At 35.5% G+C, this 18,032-nt stretch overlaps 3 protein-coding genes across 5 annotated transcripts; 1 reads left to right on the forward strand and 2 right to left on the reverse strand.

Moving 5' to 3' along the window:
* The first annotated feature begins 5,735 nt into the window (after window positions 1–5,735).
* Window positions 5,736–9,290, forward strand: LOC116136971 (F-box/kelch-repeat protein At3g61590). 3 transcript variants are annotated; one of them, XM_031422659.1, is made up of 2 exons: window positions 5,736–6,815; window positions 8,515–9,290. In XM_031422659.1, exons 1-2 carry the CDS (start codon window positions 6,122–6,124, stop codon window positions 9,033–9,035), a joined length of 1,215 nt encoding a protein of 404 aa, XP_031278519.1. In that variant the 5' UTR covers window positions 5,736–6,121; the 3' UTR covers window positions 9,036–9,290. The 3 variants fall into 3 exon arrangements, with proteins under 3 accessions (XP_031278519.1, XP_031278520.1, XP_031278518.1); XM_031422660.1 differs by having other exon boundaries at window positions 5,737–6,772; window positions 8,472–9,290; XM_031422658.1 differs by lacking the exon at window positions 8,515–9,290 and having other exon boundaries at window positions 5,739–7,587.
* Window positions 9,291–13,134: 3,844 nt separating this feature from the next.
* LOC116136994 (hevamine-A-like) lies at window positions 13,135–13,804 on the reverse strand. Its single transcript, XM_031422678.1, has one exon. It carries the CDS (start codon window positions 13,802–13,804, stop codon window positions 13,154–13,156), a length of 651 nt encoding a protein of 216 aa, XP_031278538.1. The 3' UTR covers window positions 13,135–13,153.
* Window positions 13,805–14,130: 326 nt separating this feature from the next.
* LOC116136975 (acidic endochitinase-like) lies at window positions 14,131–15,316 on the reverse strand. Its single transcript, XM_031422662.1, has 2 exons — window positions 14,908–15,316; window positions 14,131–14,818 (listed from the first exon to the last, which is right to left on the reverse strand). The coding sequence occupies exons 1-2, from the start codon at window positions 15,303–15,305 to the stop codon at window positions 14,296–14,298; spliced, it is 921 nt and encodes a 306-aa protein (XP_031278522.1). The 5' UTR covers window positions 15,306–15,316; the 3' UTR covers window positions 14,131–14,295.
* Between the last annotated feature and the right edge of the window lie 2,716 nt (window positions 15,317–18,032).

The following is an 18,032-nucleotide window of genomic DNA, read 5'->3' on the forward strand; positions in this document are numbered from 1 at the left end:
ACTATTAATTATCTGAGTCAGTAAATCGGTGACATCTATATTGCAGATAGACATAATGCAACCGATATGGGAACCAGACAAATAAAAGCGGAACGGAATTGAAACATTGATAAAGGTCATTTCATCAATCAAATGCCAGCTATCTAATAGTAGTAACTCAAATCTGTAGGATTCTAGTCTGCAAAGAGTGGGTTGGTGATCAACTCATCAAAACATTTAGACACGAAGATTAAAGTGAGTAAATTTGACAGAAACAACACAAGGATAATACCTTTGGGTTAAAGCAGATGACCAAAAATATGGGGATGGGGACCATGTAAACTAGAAGAAGGGTTTAAAAGGCAGAGAAGAGAAGGAAAAAGTAAAACAAAGCAAGGACCATGGGATTGGGATCCATTAGCAAGAGCACTGTCATCTGTGTAGGAGTAGCACAGAGCACGACGTGATTGATTTATGATCCCATCGATATTTAATATTAATATAAAATTAAATCAGAGACTAAAGAGTCAAGACCCATTCAGAGGCCAAAGTACTTGCTCATATATCACACAACCAAATGCATTTCTTAGGATCGATATCATACGATACGATATCTGACGCAACGGCTCTGCCCACCCCACTGCCTTTGTCTCCGGGTTTTACGCCGACTCTCTGCATTTCATCTTTTTACATTTTACATTTAACATCTTTTATTATGTCATCAATACCCATCTTTCATTGACTGCAAACAAAATAAAACAATATAGTTATGATTTTGCCGGTGTATTTATGTCTACCCACACGTCAACACCATATCAATTGACGGCTAATATTAGTCCTGACATCTCTAAATACCCGATGCGATGCCGTGTAACTTTCTAACAAACATAAATGGTCTCCTTCTGTACCTACTATTTGACAGTCTAGAATGGGCTGTGCTTTCTAACCGCGAAATCAATATGAGAGGAACAACCCAATCAAATCGGGTCCATCCATAGACTTATGATGTGTTCTTTGAACTTATCAAATTATGTTTAAATATATTCTGAGGATGGGTTCATGATTTGTTTTCTGACCCAGTTTTTTCAGTGTAACCTAGCTCTAATAATTTTCAAAGGATAATTGATATATATTGGAAAAATGGTGCCAGTGGCCCCATGCATATAGAGTGTTGTTTGCTTGTCGTATAATCTTGGATCTACTTATCAGTTATCAGCTCTCTATAATTCCTGCTTTTTCAGTCTGATAATTATATACTCAAGAACCGAACTAATGCATCTATACTAAATAATTTGTTGGAGCTACGTCCCTACACAACCGCAATTAATTGATGTAAATCACGTGATCCATTATTATCATGTACTCAATGCCATATATGCAGGTTATCAATTATGCTTCTGATGCATTATTTAAAATACCGGCCCTTACATCAACCCATGTATAATTCACCAAGTTATATAATTCTTCCTTCTATTCTTGCTGCATAGAAGGAACATGATGACCACTCACATCTCTTGCCATTAGGTGCCAACAAAATTTACAATAACAAGAAAAAATCTTTGATATCAAAGCTTATTCATACTTTGTCTTTTTGTTCTGTGATTTTGGTTTGTCTCAGTGGCCATTATATGGGTTGGAACTTGGAAGTGAAGGATAATGATTGGGCAGCCAAAAATTTTGGTTGGATTGAAGACGTATTTGTGATTGAGTATTGAGTCCTGTCGTGGATATCTTTTTCGTGACCCTTGATTGTATTGAAAGGCACTGCAAGTATTTACAAAGAAATTGTAACCAAACAAACACCCTATACTAATGATTCTGAAAGAGACCTGAATTTATCAATAATAATTAAATAGAAAGGAAAGGCATATATAATATGTACACTAATAGATATGGATAATGTACATTTCAAACACATGGCAACCACCAATTGCCACTCAATTTCTAGTTCGCAACTCTACTACCCATAAACTTAATTCTAAATTCAATTGTTCCAACTCACTACGTGCAAATGATCAAGACAATGGGACTGAATCTAGACTAGATTCATTCAAATCATAATATATTTTAGATGTTTACACATATTTCTAATATATATCAAGATTCATTTTGAATCACACATATCAAAATGTATCACATAATTTGATAAATTAATATAAAATTATTTAGAAACATTCATGATGTTTTTAAAGTGCTAATGTTAAATATTTATGGATGATCGAGTGGTTTGATAGAGACTATTCAATATATTATCAAAAGGTCGTAAGTTTGAATTCCCACTCACGTTGCATTATTTTTTAAAAAAAAAAAAAAAAATTGGTGGCGTTGACAAATTGAGTGTTAAAAATATTGCTTAGTAAATGAAAAACGTGTTGTCTGTTAGCTGTAGTTACTGCTCTCAGTCTCTGCTCCACTAACTTGGCGTGAATAAGCGTTTACTGTGTCTGTGAGTGATGTTATTGTTAGGTGTTTTGGCCAAACTCAGTTTTAATTGTTTCAGAAAGACGCAATATTTTTTTGATCGATCATGAACATCATTTTCAAATGGTTTGGTGGGTTTTCCTTAACAAAATCTATACATAACAAGACAATAAAGCTATATTTTTATAATTAAACTATTACAAGTGAGACATGACTAACGTGCATAAGGTCTGTGCTTGGTGGAAAGAAGTTGTATAGTGGTGTTCCCACTTTGAACCCAAACGTTAAAAGGTCAATGCTCCTTGCTTTTTATTTTTGTAATTTTGATATTCTCTTTTCTCTTTTGTGTCATTTGTGATCATGCTCATACAACGCATAATACTATTTTTTTTTATATTATATGTTGGCGCTTGATTTGGACGAAAACGATTCGCATGTGAGAAGCGCTAAGCGAAGTTAGGAATCACGCATGATGGATCCATGAGATTTGAATATGGAGCTGAGATTATATATTTGCAGAAAACATAATAAAAGATTGGCAAGAGGTTTTTATAGTGGTTCGGATGCTCAACAAGCGTCCTACATCTACTGTTATTTATTGATCTTTGACTATTTCTATGATTTTGCCCGTAAGGCATACAAAGATGAAGAAATACATGTTTACAGAGAGAATGAAATGAAGCTCAAATCTTAACCCAGTCTCTTCTTCGGGAAGAGGAGTGCTAATTTATACACCTAAACATTTAATGCAATGAATGTTTTGCAAGTTGTCTGATATATAAAAGGCTCTCGTCCATTCATTTCTTGAAATAAGATATGAGTTGGTAAGAATATTTGAAGATATGAGCTTGGCAATTGGTACAAGAAGACATTAAATGAGTTTTAATAGGCATGACTTTTTAAGCCAACATTATATAAATCATTTGCAATCTATTTTGTTTGCATTCTGCGTCAGATTTTTAAATGTTTCAATATTTATTCCATGTGTTTCTACGACTTGTACTATTCTAGGTTTGTTTTATCTTACGGAGGCTTCTTCTTCCCACATCGATAAAGAGAAAGAGATTACATTATTATAAGTGTTAATCACAGTGCTTCATTTGTTGACAACCTTCTGTATTGGTGGCATTGATGCCTGCGATACCTGTGACAAGTATATCTTGAATTATGCCAGGTTAGGTCGACCTTATGACTTTGATCTTAATCTCGCGGACATTGCGACCGCCTACCTAAAAAGTATTAATTTTCTTTTAAAAGTTTTGACTCTATATTGGATATCAAACTTAACAAAGAAGTTGATATATAAATATATTTTAATCAAAATATTGATCAGTTTTCGTATATTAATTATCTAAATTATTAAACACAGTTTTAAATCAAAAACTTAAAAATGAAATAAACATTTTTAATCAACAGACCAATCTTTAAAGTGTGTGATAGTTTCATTCAAATAGAAATTAAAATGACATGTGAAAGTGAAGGAAATAATGAGGTAAAGAAGGCCCAACAAACCGAAAGGACAACCAAGGCCCAGGATCACTTTCCATGTTAGAAAGCAATTTAGGAACAAAAGAAAGGTTAGTCTTTAGTCTTACTTATGTGAAGTGGAGGTAAAGTATATTAGGCAACCTCTTAGGTTAGCAAGTACATACCAAAAGTAAAGAAAACAAAGTCTTCAAGGGAACAGCAACATGGGATGCAATAGCAATTTAAAAATTCATTAAATTCAAAAAAAAAAAAAAAAGGGTTGATGAGTAAGACAGCATTATTAATTTTATTTTTACACCAAATAAATCAATTTTCTTCTTCTCTTGTGTGAAAAAAACAACCAGTCTCCCATGCTCTTCGTATGCTATTTATAAACAAAGAAGGAAATAAACAAACAAATAAAAACCCAAAACCAATGCCACGCGCCTCCCCTCTCCTAAATATACATGCCATAGAAAGTGAAAACCGCACCTCACTTCATTCCCTGCCTGTCGTTTTGTGATATCAAAAAACAAACCAAATTTTAGAAACGAAAAAACAACTCTCTCTCTCTCTCTTCTCCTCACTGGGTTACTCGGCCATGTTTAAACCCAAATCTAGACTGACCCATTTCATCGCCATCTTTCATTTGACCTAAATTTTACTTTTACTCCGCTTCCGTATCATCTTTTCTATGTTCCTCTTTTTATTATTTATTTTACTCAGTTATACTATAAACCACTTCTTTGATTTTGGTCTGTTGTTTCCATTGTTGTTGTTTCCACCATTTTTGTCTCTGTTAAATTAAAAACTTGGGTACCATTTCAACACTGACAGTGGAGAAGACTCTGAAGAGGTATTGGACTGTGTTTTTTTTTTTTTTTTTTTTTTGGGTTTCCTTTTGGGCATTTTTTTTTCTTTTTTCTGTTTCATTTTTTTGGAATGCTTGTATTTTTTTGTTGACTGTTTTGTGCTTATGTTGGTTACGTTTGCGTTTAGTATGTGGGGGTTGATGTTTGATTGATTTGTAAGCGTGGCCTAATCTTCCTCTTTACCACATTATTATTGTCTAAACTCAACAATTTTTGTTATTGGGGTTGATGTTTAACATATAATGTTTACTTGTTTTGGATTAATAGACTCATTTGGCTTGAAATCTGGTTAAATATCTGCTTATGGTGTTTCTTATTTATACTTTTCTATCCATTTCTGGTAACAAATTTAGTGATATGCATTTCCTTTTTCTCCTCTCAGATTGCCATGTGTGTCCTTGGTTTCATGTGTTTGATATCTCTCCTTCAGAAGTTTGGTGGCAATTATATCTGCGGGTATGTTGTTACTCTGTGCGTCTTAATTTTCGTTCTGGGTACAATACCTGGGATGCATTTACTTCATCTACATGGTTGTTATGTCTGAATATGATTTATTTCCTTTTTGTTAGATCTAGTGAAGTGTATTTGAAAAGATATTAGGGTGGCTGAATTTTTTCTCATTTCTCAAATTGATATTGAGGGCTTATTTTACTAGCTACTTGTCGATTTCTGTGATATCTGAGTCTTTTTCATTAATGATTTTACAATCATATTCTTAAGGCTTATAGATGGGTTAGGTGTTCTCATTATTAGGATTTATGGGTAGTATGTTTTATTCTGCGCATGGCAGTCGTACATCCTCTTAATCTGAAAAACTCAGGAGGGTTAGTCTCAATTGTTTGCAATCCTCAATTTGGCCCTTATTTCCGGTGCTGCGTAAAATTTGATGTTCTAATGGCAGGGTATATATATATATTATATTATAATATATGATATATAATTATAATATATATATATATATATATGTTCTTTTCCTTATTAATGCATCTGGAGACATTTGATCCTAATTGCATATAAGATCTGAAGTTTGATTTCTCTTTTTTTGCAAGCCCATTGGATGAGTATGTGTCATCTTTTAATTCATTTCTTTTAACCTTCTATTACCTGTACTATCAACTTAGCAAGGTTTCGGTACACTTAAGATGGTCAGAAACGTGCATAACTGTTAGATCTTAATGCACTATACTGTTTTAACTGTTTGCGATTAATCACAGTTTATTATGTCTGAAGTCAGTTGTTTTGGTAACATAATGTTTTCTGAAGTGTTCTTGATTATTTCATGTATATAGAATAGACCAAGGATATATTTTCAGGTGATGATAGTAATGAGCTTTTTTATTTTATTTTTCTGCTAAGGCTTTTGCATTTGATTCCTCCAGATTATGGAGGGAGAAACATCATGGATCAATGATTGCGTTGATGAGGCAAGAGAAATTAGTGAGTTTGATTCATTCTTAGAGCTTAGTGACGAAGCTAATAAAGATGATTCTGGGGTTTCTGTTGACTTAATCCTTCCTGATGACCTTTTGGAACGAATTATAGCTTATCTCCCAATAGCAAGCATATTCAGAGCAGGCTGTGTGTGTAAAAGATGGCATGAAATTATTAGTTCGAAAAGGTTTTTGTGGAACTTCTCACATGTTGTATCACAAAAGCCTTGGTATTTTATGTTTACAAGCTCTGATGATCCAATTGGTTATGCTTTTGATCCCATCCTTCGAAAGTGGTATGGTATTGAACTTCCCTGCATTGAGACATCCACTTGGTTCATTGCTTCATCATGTGGCTTGGTTTGCTTCATGGACAATGACAGCAGAAGTAAGTTATATGTCTGCAACCCTATCACCAAGGATTGCAAGAAGCTTGAGGAGCCCCCTGGTTTGAAATTCTCTGATTACAGTGCCCTTGCACTCTCAGTGAACAGAATATCACATGGCTATACTATCTCAATTGTGAAGTCTAAGCAAGTCCCAGGAAATTTTTTCCAGTGGGATCTGTCAATTTATATTTATGATTCAGAAACAATGATGTGGGTGGCCTCCTGGACAGAGGTGCTGACCGGGTGGAGAGGTGGAGATGAGAGTGTGATCTGTGATGGGATTCTATACTTTTTGATATACTCAACAAGGGGTGGAACACCAGAAAATCGCCATGGCTTGATTATGTATAATCTGTCTAGCCGATCTTCCCATGGTTTGCTGATTAGGAGTTTTATACCAATACCTTGCCCTCTCACATGTGGTCGCTTGATGAACCTGAAGGAGAAGCTGGTAATGGTGGGAGGAATTGGTAAACAAGATCGACCTGACATAATTAAAGGGATTGGGATCTGGGTTTTGAATGGAAAGGAGTGGCAAGAAGTTGCCCGAATGCCCCACAAGTTTTTCCAAGGGTTTGGGGAGTTTGATGATGTTTTTGCTAGCAGTGGGACGGATGATCTCATATACATTCAGAGCTATGGAGCTCCTGCCCTTCTTGTTTATGATATGAATCAGAAACATTGGAGATGGTCACAGAAGTGTCCTGTAACTAAGAGGTTCCCACTTCAGCTCTTCACTGGTTTTTGCTTTGAACCCAGGCTTGAGATTGCTCCTTAGTTTGTTCCTCATTTGATTTGGTGGTATTGACAAAATTATCTGGAATTCCCTCATTTTCCTTTATAATTTGTTTTACTCCTATTAACAGCTATCAAGAAATCTGTGTTCCAAAAATTCTATACACAATGGGAATATTATTCTTTGCATTGAGATATACCACATACATGAATACAAGTGTGACTGTTTTTACATTGAAGATAGTCCTTTCAGAAGAGTTCTACTTTTAATTTCTATCCACTGCGGTTTTAATTGCTCTAATGTTCCCATTTAGTCATTCTCATTACTTTAACCAACATTTGGTTTTTTAATGCGAAACATGTAACCCTCATTTCCGGGTTTCTCAAAGAGAATACTATTAATCCTTTGAGAGCTGCACATTCATCTGTTTCTCACGTCTATAGAGTAGTGTAGGAGGGTACTTCATTTGCGATTTCCAAAGGGCTAGAAGTCTCTCGACCTCCAAGGAAAGTTTTGGGGATGGTGGTTTTGCTGTTTCTATTTGTAGATATGGTAAATTGCCATCCCCAAATCAAAGTCTAGAGATTTGCTACCTTTCTTTTTTACCAGGAAGAGACCCCTGCAAGTTTCAGGTCAAAACTTTTAGGAAATGGGCTGCCATGATACGGACTTTATAACTAGGTCGTTTTTTCCAGCAGCTTGATTTTTCACAATCTTCTGGACCTCGGACCACACCAAGCATTATTTGCCAGCGTAACTTATACAGGACATATACAATATATTTGATCCCAGTGCCACTTTAAATGTGGAGTTACGTACTTGCTCAAATCGGCGCTTAGGCGAAGCTGCTACCATAAAAATCTTTGTCGGTTTACATCAAATGACAAATATCACGTGGATGAATAATGAATCCTATCATGTTACCTAAAGGATTGGATTCACAAGGTACACTACTTTTTATTTGTTTTGGTCCATTGAAAAGACTAATTTGTCTGCTGCCTGTAGTAACCCAAAAAAGAATTTCTTGCTTGACCTTTTTGTGCATAGCGTACACAAAAATTTCTTAGAAAATAGCTCAAATAAATGAAAAAAATTGTATCTACCATCTTCCTCGAACAAATCCCCGCACCAAAAATCATAANCAATTTATATTTATGATTCAGAAACAATGATGTGGGTGGCCTCCTGGACAGAGGTGCTGACCGGGTGGAGAGGTGGAGATGAGAGTGTGATCTGTGATGGGATTCTATACTTTTTGATATACTCAACAAGGGGTGGAACACCAGAAAATCGCCATGGCTTGATTATGTATAATCTGTCTAGCCGATCTTCCCATGGTTTGCTGATTAGGAGTTTTATACCAATACCTTGCCCTCTCACATGTGGTCGCTTGATGAACCTGAAGGAGAAGCTGGTAATGGTGGGAGGAATTGGTAAACAAGATCGACCTGACATAATTAAAGGGATTGGGATCTGGGTTTTGAATGGAAAGGAGTGGCAAGAAGTTGCCCGAATGCCCCACAAGTTTTTCCAAGGGTTTGGGGAGTTTGATGATGTTTTTGCTAGCAGTGGGACGGATGATCTCATATACATTCAGAGCTATGGAGCTCCTGCCCTTCTTGTTTATGATATGAATCAGAAACATTGGAGATGGTCACAGAAGTGTCCTGTAACTAAGAGGTTCCCACTTCAGCTCTTCACTGGTTTTTGCTTTGAACCCAGGCTTGAGATTGCTCCTTAGTTTGTTCCTCATTTGATTTGGTGGTATTGACAAAATTATCTGGAATTCCCTCATTTTCCTTTATAATTTGTTTTACTCCTATTAACAGCTATCAAGAAATCTGTGTTCCAAAAATTCTATACACAATGGGAATATTATTCTTTGCATTGAGATATACCACATACATGAATACAAGTGTGACTGTTTTTACATTGAAGATAGTCCTTTCAGAAGAGTTCTACTTTTAATTTCTATCCACTGCGGTTTTAATTGCTCTAATGTTCCCATTTAGTCATTCTCATTACTTTAACCAACATTTGGTTTTTTAATGCGAAACATGTAACCCTCATTTCCGGGTTTCTCAAAGAGAATACTATTAATCCTTTGAGAGCTGCACATTCATCTGTTTCTCACGTCTATAGAGTAGTGTAGGAGGGTACTTCATTTGCGATTTCCAAAGGGCTAGAAGTCTCTCGACCTCCAAGGAAAGTTTTGGGGATGGTGGTTTTGCTGTTTCTATTTGTAGATATGGTAAATTGCCATCCCCAAATCAAAGTCTAGAGATTTGCTACCTTTCTTTTTTACCAGGAAGAGACCCCTGCAAGTTTCAGGTCAAAACTTTTAGGAAATGGGCTGCCATGATACGGACTTTATAACTAGGTCGTTTTTTCCAGCAGCTTGATTTTTCACAATCTTCTGGACCTCGGACCACACCAAGCATTATTTGCCAGCGTAACTTATACAGGACATATACAATATATTTGATCCCAGTGCCACTTTAAATGTGGAGTTACGTACTTGCTCAAATCGGCGCTTAGGCGAAGCTGCTACCATAAAAATCTTTGTCGGTTTACATCAAATGACAAATATCACGTGGATGAATAATGAATCCTATCATGTTACCTAAAGGATTGGATTCACAAGGTACACTACTTTTTATTTGTTTTGGTCCATTGAAAAGACTAATTTGTCTGCTGCCTGTAATAACCCAAAAAGGAATTTCTTGCTTGACCTTTTTGTGCATAGCGTACACAAAAATTTCTTAGAAAATAGCTCAAATAAATGAAAAAAATTGTATCTACCATCTTCCTCGAACAAATCCCCGCACCAAAAATCATAACAGAGATGGGCTCTTTTGGTTACAATACCATTTAAAGAAATGTACAAGATGCAAATATATTACAAAATTTATGTTAGCTACATATACACAAACAAAAAATATTGGAGAATCTTTATGTGGTCTGTCGTCCACAGAGATCAACCCATACCATAAGTGGGTGCTCAACCAAAAAAAAAAAACAAAATCATACCGATAAAATAAACTATAAATTACAAACTGAAGATATTTTTTTGAAAGATATACGGCAAATAATGGGCCTTTTTGGACCATTCTAGTTTCTTAATCGTCATAACCAAGCCAAAGACTGTACAAGTGAGCTAACCAAGCCGAACTGGATTTTCGTAAACGTACTCTCTCAGATCCCCACACGACTTTAACTAAAATAAAAGTGGCGCCAATAGAATTGTAGAGGATAAATTTATGCACAAAATGCAAATCTTGAGATTGATCAAAAGGATCCCTACTTTAATTCTCTGCAGAAGAGCCATAGTTCTTGAACTCTAAATGACAGCTACTGACAACTGTATGCCTGTATCGCATATTTACGCTCCTTTTCCTGTGTTTTTTAAGTTAATATACTTTACTTTCGGCTATTGATTTATGTTTCAATGGTTTTGTGAGGGCATAAAATTCTAAATTTCAAGTTGTTATCGGTTCACACTCTTCGTTTTAATGAGCTGGAAAAGTTGATTTGGCTTTCATTTTGCTGTTACCAAATTAGATTTCATTCATTATTGCTCGATATTTTCTTCTTCTCAAAGTTTTTTTTTATTTTCTAATCTATGCGGGGTTAGAGTGTGGATAGAAGCAGATCATAATATTTGGGTAGTCCAACTGGGCCTGACATGTCCAGTCCCTTTTGTTTGAAAGTTTATTAAAAGAGGGCTATTGAATGTAACCAGGCCCTTTTGATTTATTAAGGTGTATTTAGTAGCGGTTTATAAACCATAAAACAGTCCACAGTCCAGCCCAAGCCCAATATGTTATTCAATCACTAACAAAATCTTTCTGAGGCTGCTTGAGGGGCCGCAGCCCAATAACTGCATGTGCATAAAGCTCCAATCATGGATGGCACGCCATCAAAATTTGAGAACCCAAAAATCCATGCAACATGTGCGAAACCTAATTATTAAACATACAAATTACATTGTCCCTTGAATTTTATATATCATGCAAGTATGAGACATGTGCATTTTTTTAATATTTTTTATCACTCGGTATAGAGATTGTCAACACTCCCCATATCACATGCAACTAGAATCAACTTTTGTCAATTTAGGGCCTGGTGGGTAGAATTAGGGATCCATGTATTATTGGCATTCAAAAGAATAAATGGACGTGAGTTAACCCAATTAAATAAAAAAAGGCCCTCACTAGCCGTTAAAAACTGCAGCGACAACCATAGATTGAACTGAAATTTACGCCCGACGGGAACATAAATATAAGGGGAGTGAATACGAATTAATGGACAAGAGTAGAGCAGATGAGTTATTTGAGATTTAGTAAATATTAATGGTTTATGGGAGGAATGAATGTTGGACTGGACCACTTTTTGATTAAGATGCAACTACTTTTAAGTGGTCCATGACTCCATGTTGTGGTCCTTGTATGCTCTTGTGCTCGTGCACTTGGCTTCACATAGTAACAACTACTATATTTTTATCCATGTATTTATAACATTTTTTAAATTTTATTACAATTAATATATTACATAAAGTGTAGGCAAGTACATAAGAAATGTTTTGTCACTTTGACCTGCACACTTTTGAATAAATATTGTTTTATATGACCTCTTACTCTTAGGAAGAAGCATTGTAAGAATTTGAAATCATACACTAATATAAATAACATTTCTACGTTGATGCTTGAAAAAAAAGAGGGAGAAGCTGACGCAAAGTATAATAAACAAGGAGTAGAAGTTAGGTGATATTTGGACAAATGTTGTCTGTTCATTTGAGCATATGAGAGTGTTTAAAACAGCAATACGAGGACAACCAATCAGTGTCGGAAGAGTTTGTGTTTGCGTGTCGGTGTCATGCAACCATTTATAAGCCACATGGTTATGAAATAATAAAGCTTTTTATTTTGAACAAATAAAATCTTTATTTCAAGAAATATCTGAGTAAGCAATCATTACGTATCTAATTTTTGTAAATTGGTTAGCATATCTGAATTGGCATGGTTATGGTTTAACACCCTTTTAATATTTCCAAAGGGAAAAATTAAAGCCATAATTATACTCTTATAAATAAAGTGATACTTAAGTCTATGCCTAAATCAAAGGAAATATAGCATAGAGTAGCATGGAAAGAGGCAAAGAGGAGGTGGGTCTATGCATTTTAATGCAAATTTTAAGTTTCAAACTTACCACAAAAATTGTGCAGTGCTGACTCTGACATTTGAAGTTAGTGAAGCCAAAGACGACTTTATAAACAGGAAATAACTCCTACCTAGAGATTCAGTTTCAGAGAGTGAACAGATTGTTCGAGAGAGAAGAAGAAGAACCCATATTTTGGGGTGGAGAGAGATGAGTATTGTACTCGATGAGAAAGTAAAAAGAAGCTCACACAATTTGAAATTTTAAGAGAGAGAGAGAGAGAGTTTGTGTGTGAGTACTGAGTGGTGAGTAGAGAGAAGGAAATATGGAGAGAAAAGAAAAAGAAGTGGAGAGAGGGGAAAAAAAGCAAGAATTAATGGTGAAAAAGTTGAAACGCGGGATTTTGGTAGGGAAAAGAGCAGGCCCCTCTACTCCTTCACCCACTTGGAGACTTGAGTTTACATCTCCAACTGTAAAAAACTCCATTGCTCAAGAATTTGTTATTAATCATCCTACGTCAGCGGTTTCTGCTAGAAAACTTTGTGCCAGTCTCTGGGAGATTCAGCCCCACCGCCTCTCACTTCCTCAAATGCCAAAGCCAAGTTTTAAAAACAAACACAAGGGTTTTGATCTTCCAACTCATCTGGTTCACCACCCTCCTACTACTCTCCCTCACCAGGTACTTTTTTCTCTCTTTCTTTTTTATTTTTTAACTTGCGATATGAGGTCATTGGGTGAAACATAACCATTGCTAGCATCTCCACTAGAAGGCGAAGCTGGAAGCCCAACAAAGAATTTACCAGCTTTAATTGACGACGTCCATTTGTTCCAAGAGTTCTGAAAGTTGTTTGGACTGCTAGAGCTAAACTCACAAGGAGGATTATTGTAAAACTGGACCCAGACATAGTCAAACAGTCCCGTAGTAAGTGCTGCATTGAGATATTGGTCAGGGAATGGACACTGTGGAGCTGCACCCAAGTATATTTTCTTTCCTCCTTGACTGTGTTCCGACAAAGCCATGGCAAGCGTAGGATAGTGAGCACCATTACCCATCTCAATGTCAAAATCTATACCATCCAATACGGCATCACCAAGTGGTCTCGAATTCGATTTTCCCCCTAAAAAGTTGTTCCATAAATAAGCTGCGACACTCCTAGCATCATCATCATCTGATGACAAGGAGTAGCTGCCGGCACCACCTCCAATTGAAAGCAGCACCACAATGACTCCGGCGTTTGATTTATACGCATTTTGAATCAAGGTCAGAAAGATGTTTCTAATTCTGAATCCGTTAGGCTGCAAGTTGTTATGTTGGGACCAAGGAAATAAATAATTGTGGCTAAATAAATGCATCTCATAATTCCACCAATCGGAAAACAAAAGGGTGCCCGTTTCTTGACTTCTACATGCACGAAGGAAGAAAACAAGGTAATTACCTCTGTTTTTGGATTCCTGGCACTGGTTTACGTTACCACATCCTCTTCTCTGTGTTTTTATTCTTTATGATCTAAGTATGCATAAAATATTCTCATTTGTAATAAATTTACGAAGTTGAAATCTTAATTTGATATTGCGTGCAAGAATAACGGGAGCAGAGTATTATGTAGATGATAACATCTTTTTATGTTCTTGGAATTCTTAATTTGTAGAGAAGTTGATAACACGTTATAACATTGGGATTGATAGATAATTGATCTTTTTAACTATTTATAATAGAATCCTTTGCGTGGTATAATTTTATTGAAAATTCGGAGTCCTTAGTATTATTACATCATCAGAGTACTAAGGTAGAACCTTTTTGTTTAAGCTGAAATTAAGTCGAAGAAGAAAAAGCAGTAGTTTAATCAAACGTTTGGCTTAATAGCGGAGCTATAGTCTTTGTCATAATACCTTGACCAAAGCATGACACCTCCATAGTTTGAAGAAGTCTTAATAGACGGTAAAATCTGAGAGTTAAGCACATCAGGAGCAATATAGCCACTCCCAGCTGCTTCAGGAGACGCAGGCAGTCCCAAAAATACTTGGCTTGAAGGTTGATTTGATGTCCACTGATTCCAACTGCTCTTAAGGCTGTCTCCGTTACCAGAATATTCACAAGGATTGTTGTTATAGAATTGGACCCAAATGTAATCAAATAGGCCAGTACTTAATGCACCACCCACCCACGCATCAGGGTACGGACATTGAGGAGCTGCTGATAAATACACTTTCTGGTTAAATCCTGATAAGGCCTTAGCCAGTTCGTCCCAGTTCTGTGCAGTGCCTCCCTCAATATCAAAATCAATACCATCTAAAGCTGCGTCACCTAATGGACGTGAGCTTGATTGACCACCAAGAAAATTGTTCCACAAGTAATTCGCAACTTCCCTGCACGGCATTAAATAACATTAATTAATTTCTCATTTGTCAATAAGGAGCTAACCAATGAAAATAATAATAATAATAATAGAGCATGCCTGGCATCATCAGCTGAGGAAAGCAAATAGCTTCCTGAACCACCTCCAATAGAGAGCATGACCTTAATTCCTTGGTTCTGGCAAGCTTTAATGTCGGAGCTCAAACCAGTGCAACCATTAGAGGCAGGATCACAGTGGCCAGCGAGATTGAGTGACGGGGTCTGGCCATTACCAAAGGTGGATAAGAAAGCTATGTTCACAATTCCATAATTGCCAGTGGCACAAGCATCTGCTAGGCTTCCTTCATTTCCATTCTGACCCCAGTACACGGAGATCACACCGGCATTAGAGCCGCTGATGAAGGCAGCTAGCATGAGGCAGAGTAGGGCTATAGTGTTCAGATATTGATGAGCCATTGTGGTGAGGTGGGCTAGTCTACTGCTTGGTTGAACATTCATTGAGAAACACATTCTTATATAGATTAGCATGTAACAATGCCTTCGTTTTAGCCCAGTTTACACTCCAAGTTATGGTTGTTTAATTAATATTTTATTAAACGTGTCTTGAAGGTTAGAAAGTCCTCCAATTGAGTAGTCTTCGAAAGACTTTTCAAAATATACATTGGGCTAAATTTAATCTAGACATATTGCTATTGAAAAGATTTCTGATCCAGTTCGTCCACCATAACTCTAGACAACTGAGACTTGAGAAAATTGCTTAGGCCCATAAATATTTTTATGCATTTTTTATTTAAACAAAAAAAAAATTGATTTTCTTTTCTAATTATAATTATTTCGAATCCAAATTTTTGGTTAAACAACTTTTAATTTCAGTATCAAATTCTATTTAAGGTCAATTAAAAACAGCTGGTTACAAGTTTGAGGAGAACGGAAAAATGTTTGGCCCAAAACATAAGATGCGTATAAAATGGAAGTCCACAAGGAAAGTCAAAGTCTAAACAATTTATCTTCTAAATTTAAACGCGGCTACGGTAACCAAAGTTTCCATTACGTGTGGACACGTGGTTTTACTTTTACATTGGCGCAAACAACATGTTCCCACCCAAGGTAAAGCTAATTTCCATTACGTGTGGACCCGTGGTTTACTTTTACATTGGAGCAAACAACATGTTCCCACCCAAGGTAAAGCTAAATGTCAAGTTCCCACTTCTGATTTCAAGTTTGAGGAGAATGGAGAAATGTTAGCAATTTCAGACGTTGACACAAATATAGAATCTATTATTACCATATTGCCCTTGATAAGTAAATTAGAAAATTATTTTTTACTATGACTTAACGCTTCCATTTCCAACCTAATTCAATTATTCGTCTCTCAAAATAACACCCTTTTCATATGTTGCGTTAAATAAAAAAAATATCTTTTCCATCCCTTCAATTATTTAGAAAAAGAAAGAAAGAGTTACTATTAATTCCTGACATGGGCTAAAAAGTATGATGAATTATAGAGACACATTTTAATTAATGTTAAGATTTCCACTCTCTCTAAACCTATAGATAGATGAATATTTTTAAAAGTGATGTAACATTTCTACCACGAGAAAATTGAACAAATGGGTTCCGTGATATAATTTGTTGGTTTGGAAAATATCAAATCATACTTAATGCAAAAATATATTACCTAGATGCGATGGCACATGCATTTCATTAAATAATTGTGCATTTCACTCCATCCAACACATTCCCATATTTATTTTTTGATTAATTTATATATAAATAGTGGTTTCAACCGTGTTCATGGTCAACTTTTATGTAGATTGGCTCATGAAATTGAAGAAGATAAAAGTCATAAAACCTAAACCCATCATGGTAGGCCCCCGCCCTGCCCTTTTTCAAATTATTCACTTTATTTTATTTATTTTCATAATTTATTTCATGTAAATTGCAAAAATTTAATGTTCGTATTATTTGTATGTCTTTAAAGATAAGCATTATTCATATTTAATGTATGTATTGTTTTATACAATTCACCAAGACAAGCCTCAATCTGTCAATCACAATGCAAGTATGCAATTGTTAGTAACTGATCAGATTTGCGCAGTGGAAAAACGTAATATTTAAAACGAATCGATCAATTACATGAACCATGATCCGAATACAAATTATAACGTTTTCATGCATAAACTGAAACGTAAAATAAAACTGTATTAAAAACAAATCCATATAAGGATTTAGTTCATACCGACGTTTGGAGGCTCCTCCAAATATCTCTGACTTCGGATATGAATACTGTTCATTGGGTACTATTCACCAGATACTGTTTATCGACTCTTCACTGGATACTGTTCACGTGATTCTTCGCTAACCGATCCAATGTAGGATCACACTCACCAAAGTCCACACGAAGATAATCCGCAGAACCCTTGATTATTTTACTAGAACAATCAAGGGCTTAAAGAATCAAGAAAGAAAACAAGAAAAATTTTCTTCTTCACACAAGAGTGTAATGTGAGCGTGAGAGAGAGAGAGAGAGAGAGAGAGAGAGAGAGAGAGAGAGAGAGAGAGAGATGGTGGCTAGGGTTTTTGATTATTGAATAATTCTCATTTGTTTTAATTTTAAGTTGCACTCATGTAGTGCAAGAATTAAAACCCTATTCCACTTAAGAATAGACATGGGCTCCAACCCTAATTCACCCTTGCAACCGAGCACACCATTTATGGTATTTTAATTAATTAATTATTTTTATTATTAAAATCAATTAATATATAATAATATATTAACATTTAATTAATAATAATAATTCATTTAAATATATACATAGATATATTTAAATATAATCTCACTAATTTAATTGTAATATTCAAATTAAATACAGGCAACAACCTCAGCAAATTTAATTGCACTGTAAGATTACCAAAATACATTTTCATCTTGAAAGACAAAAATACATTTCTCACAAATTGATTCTTAAATTATTATTTAAGTGTGTGACCCGTAGGCTCCTCATCATATCGGCAGTGTGTAGTATTGCGATTAACACCAATTAATCGTCTCACTATACACAGATCAAGATTGACCCCTAGCAAGACATCATGGCCACCCGATACATTCGGATTCAACAAAACCGTAGTCTGTCAACGGTATGGTTACCGTGCAATCAAATAATTTCATCATCCGTTATCTCATCGAGACTGAGGTACAGAAATAATGTCAACCTCAGATATCCT

This window comes from Pistacia vera, unplaced genomic scaffold (genome assembly GCF_008641045.1).
Source record: "Pistacia vera cultivar Batoury unplaced genomic scaffold, PisVer_v2 Contig320, whole genome shotgun sequence".
NCBI classification, from domain to species: Eukaryota; Viridiplantae; Streptophyta; class Magnoliopsida; order Sapindales; family Anacardiaceae; genus Pistacia; species Pistacia vera.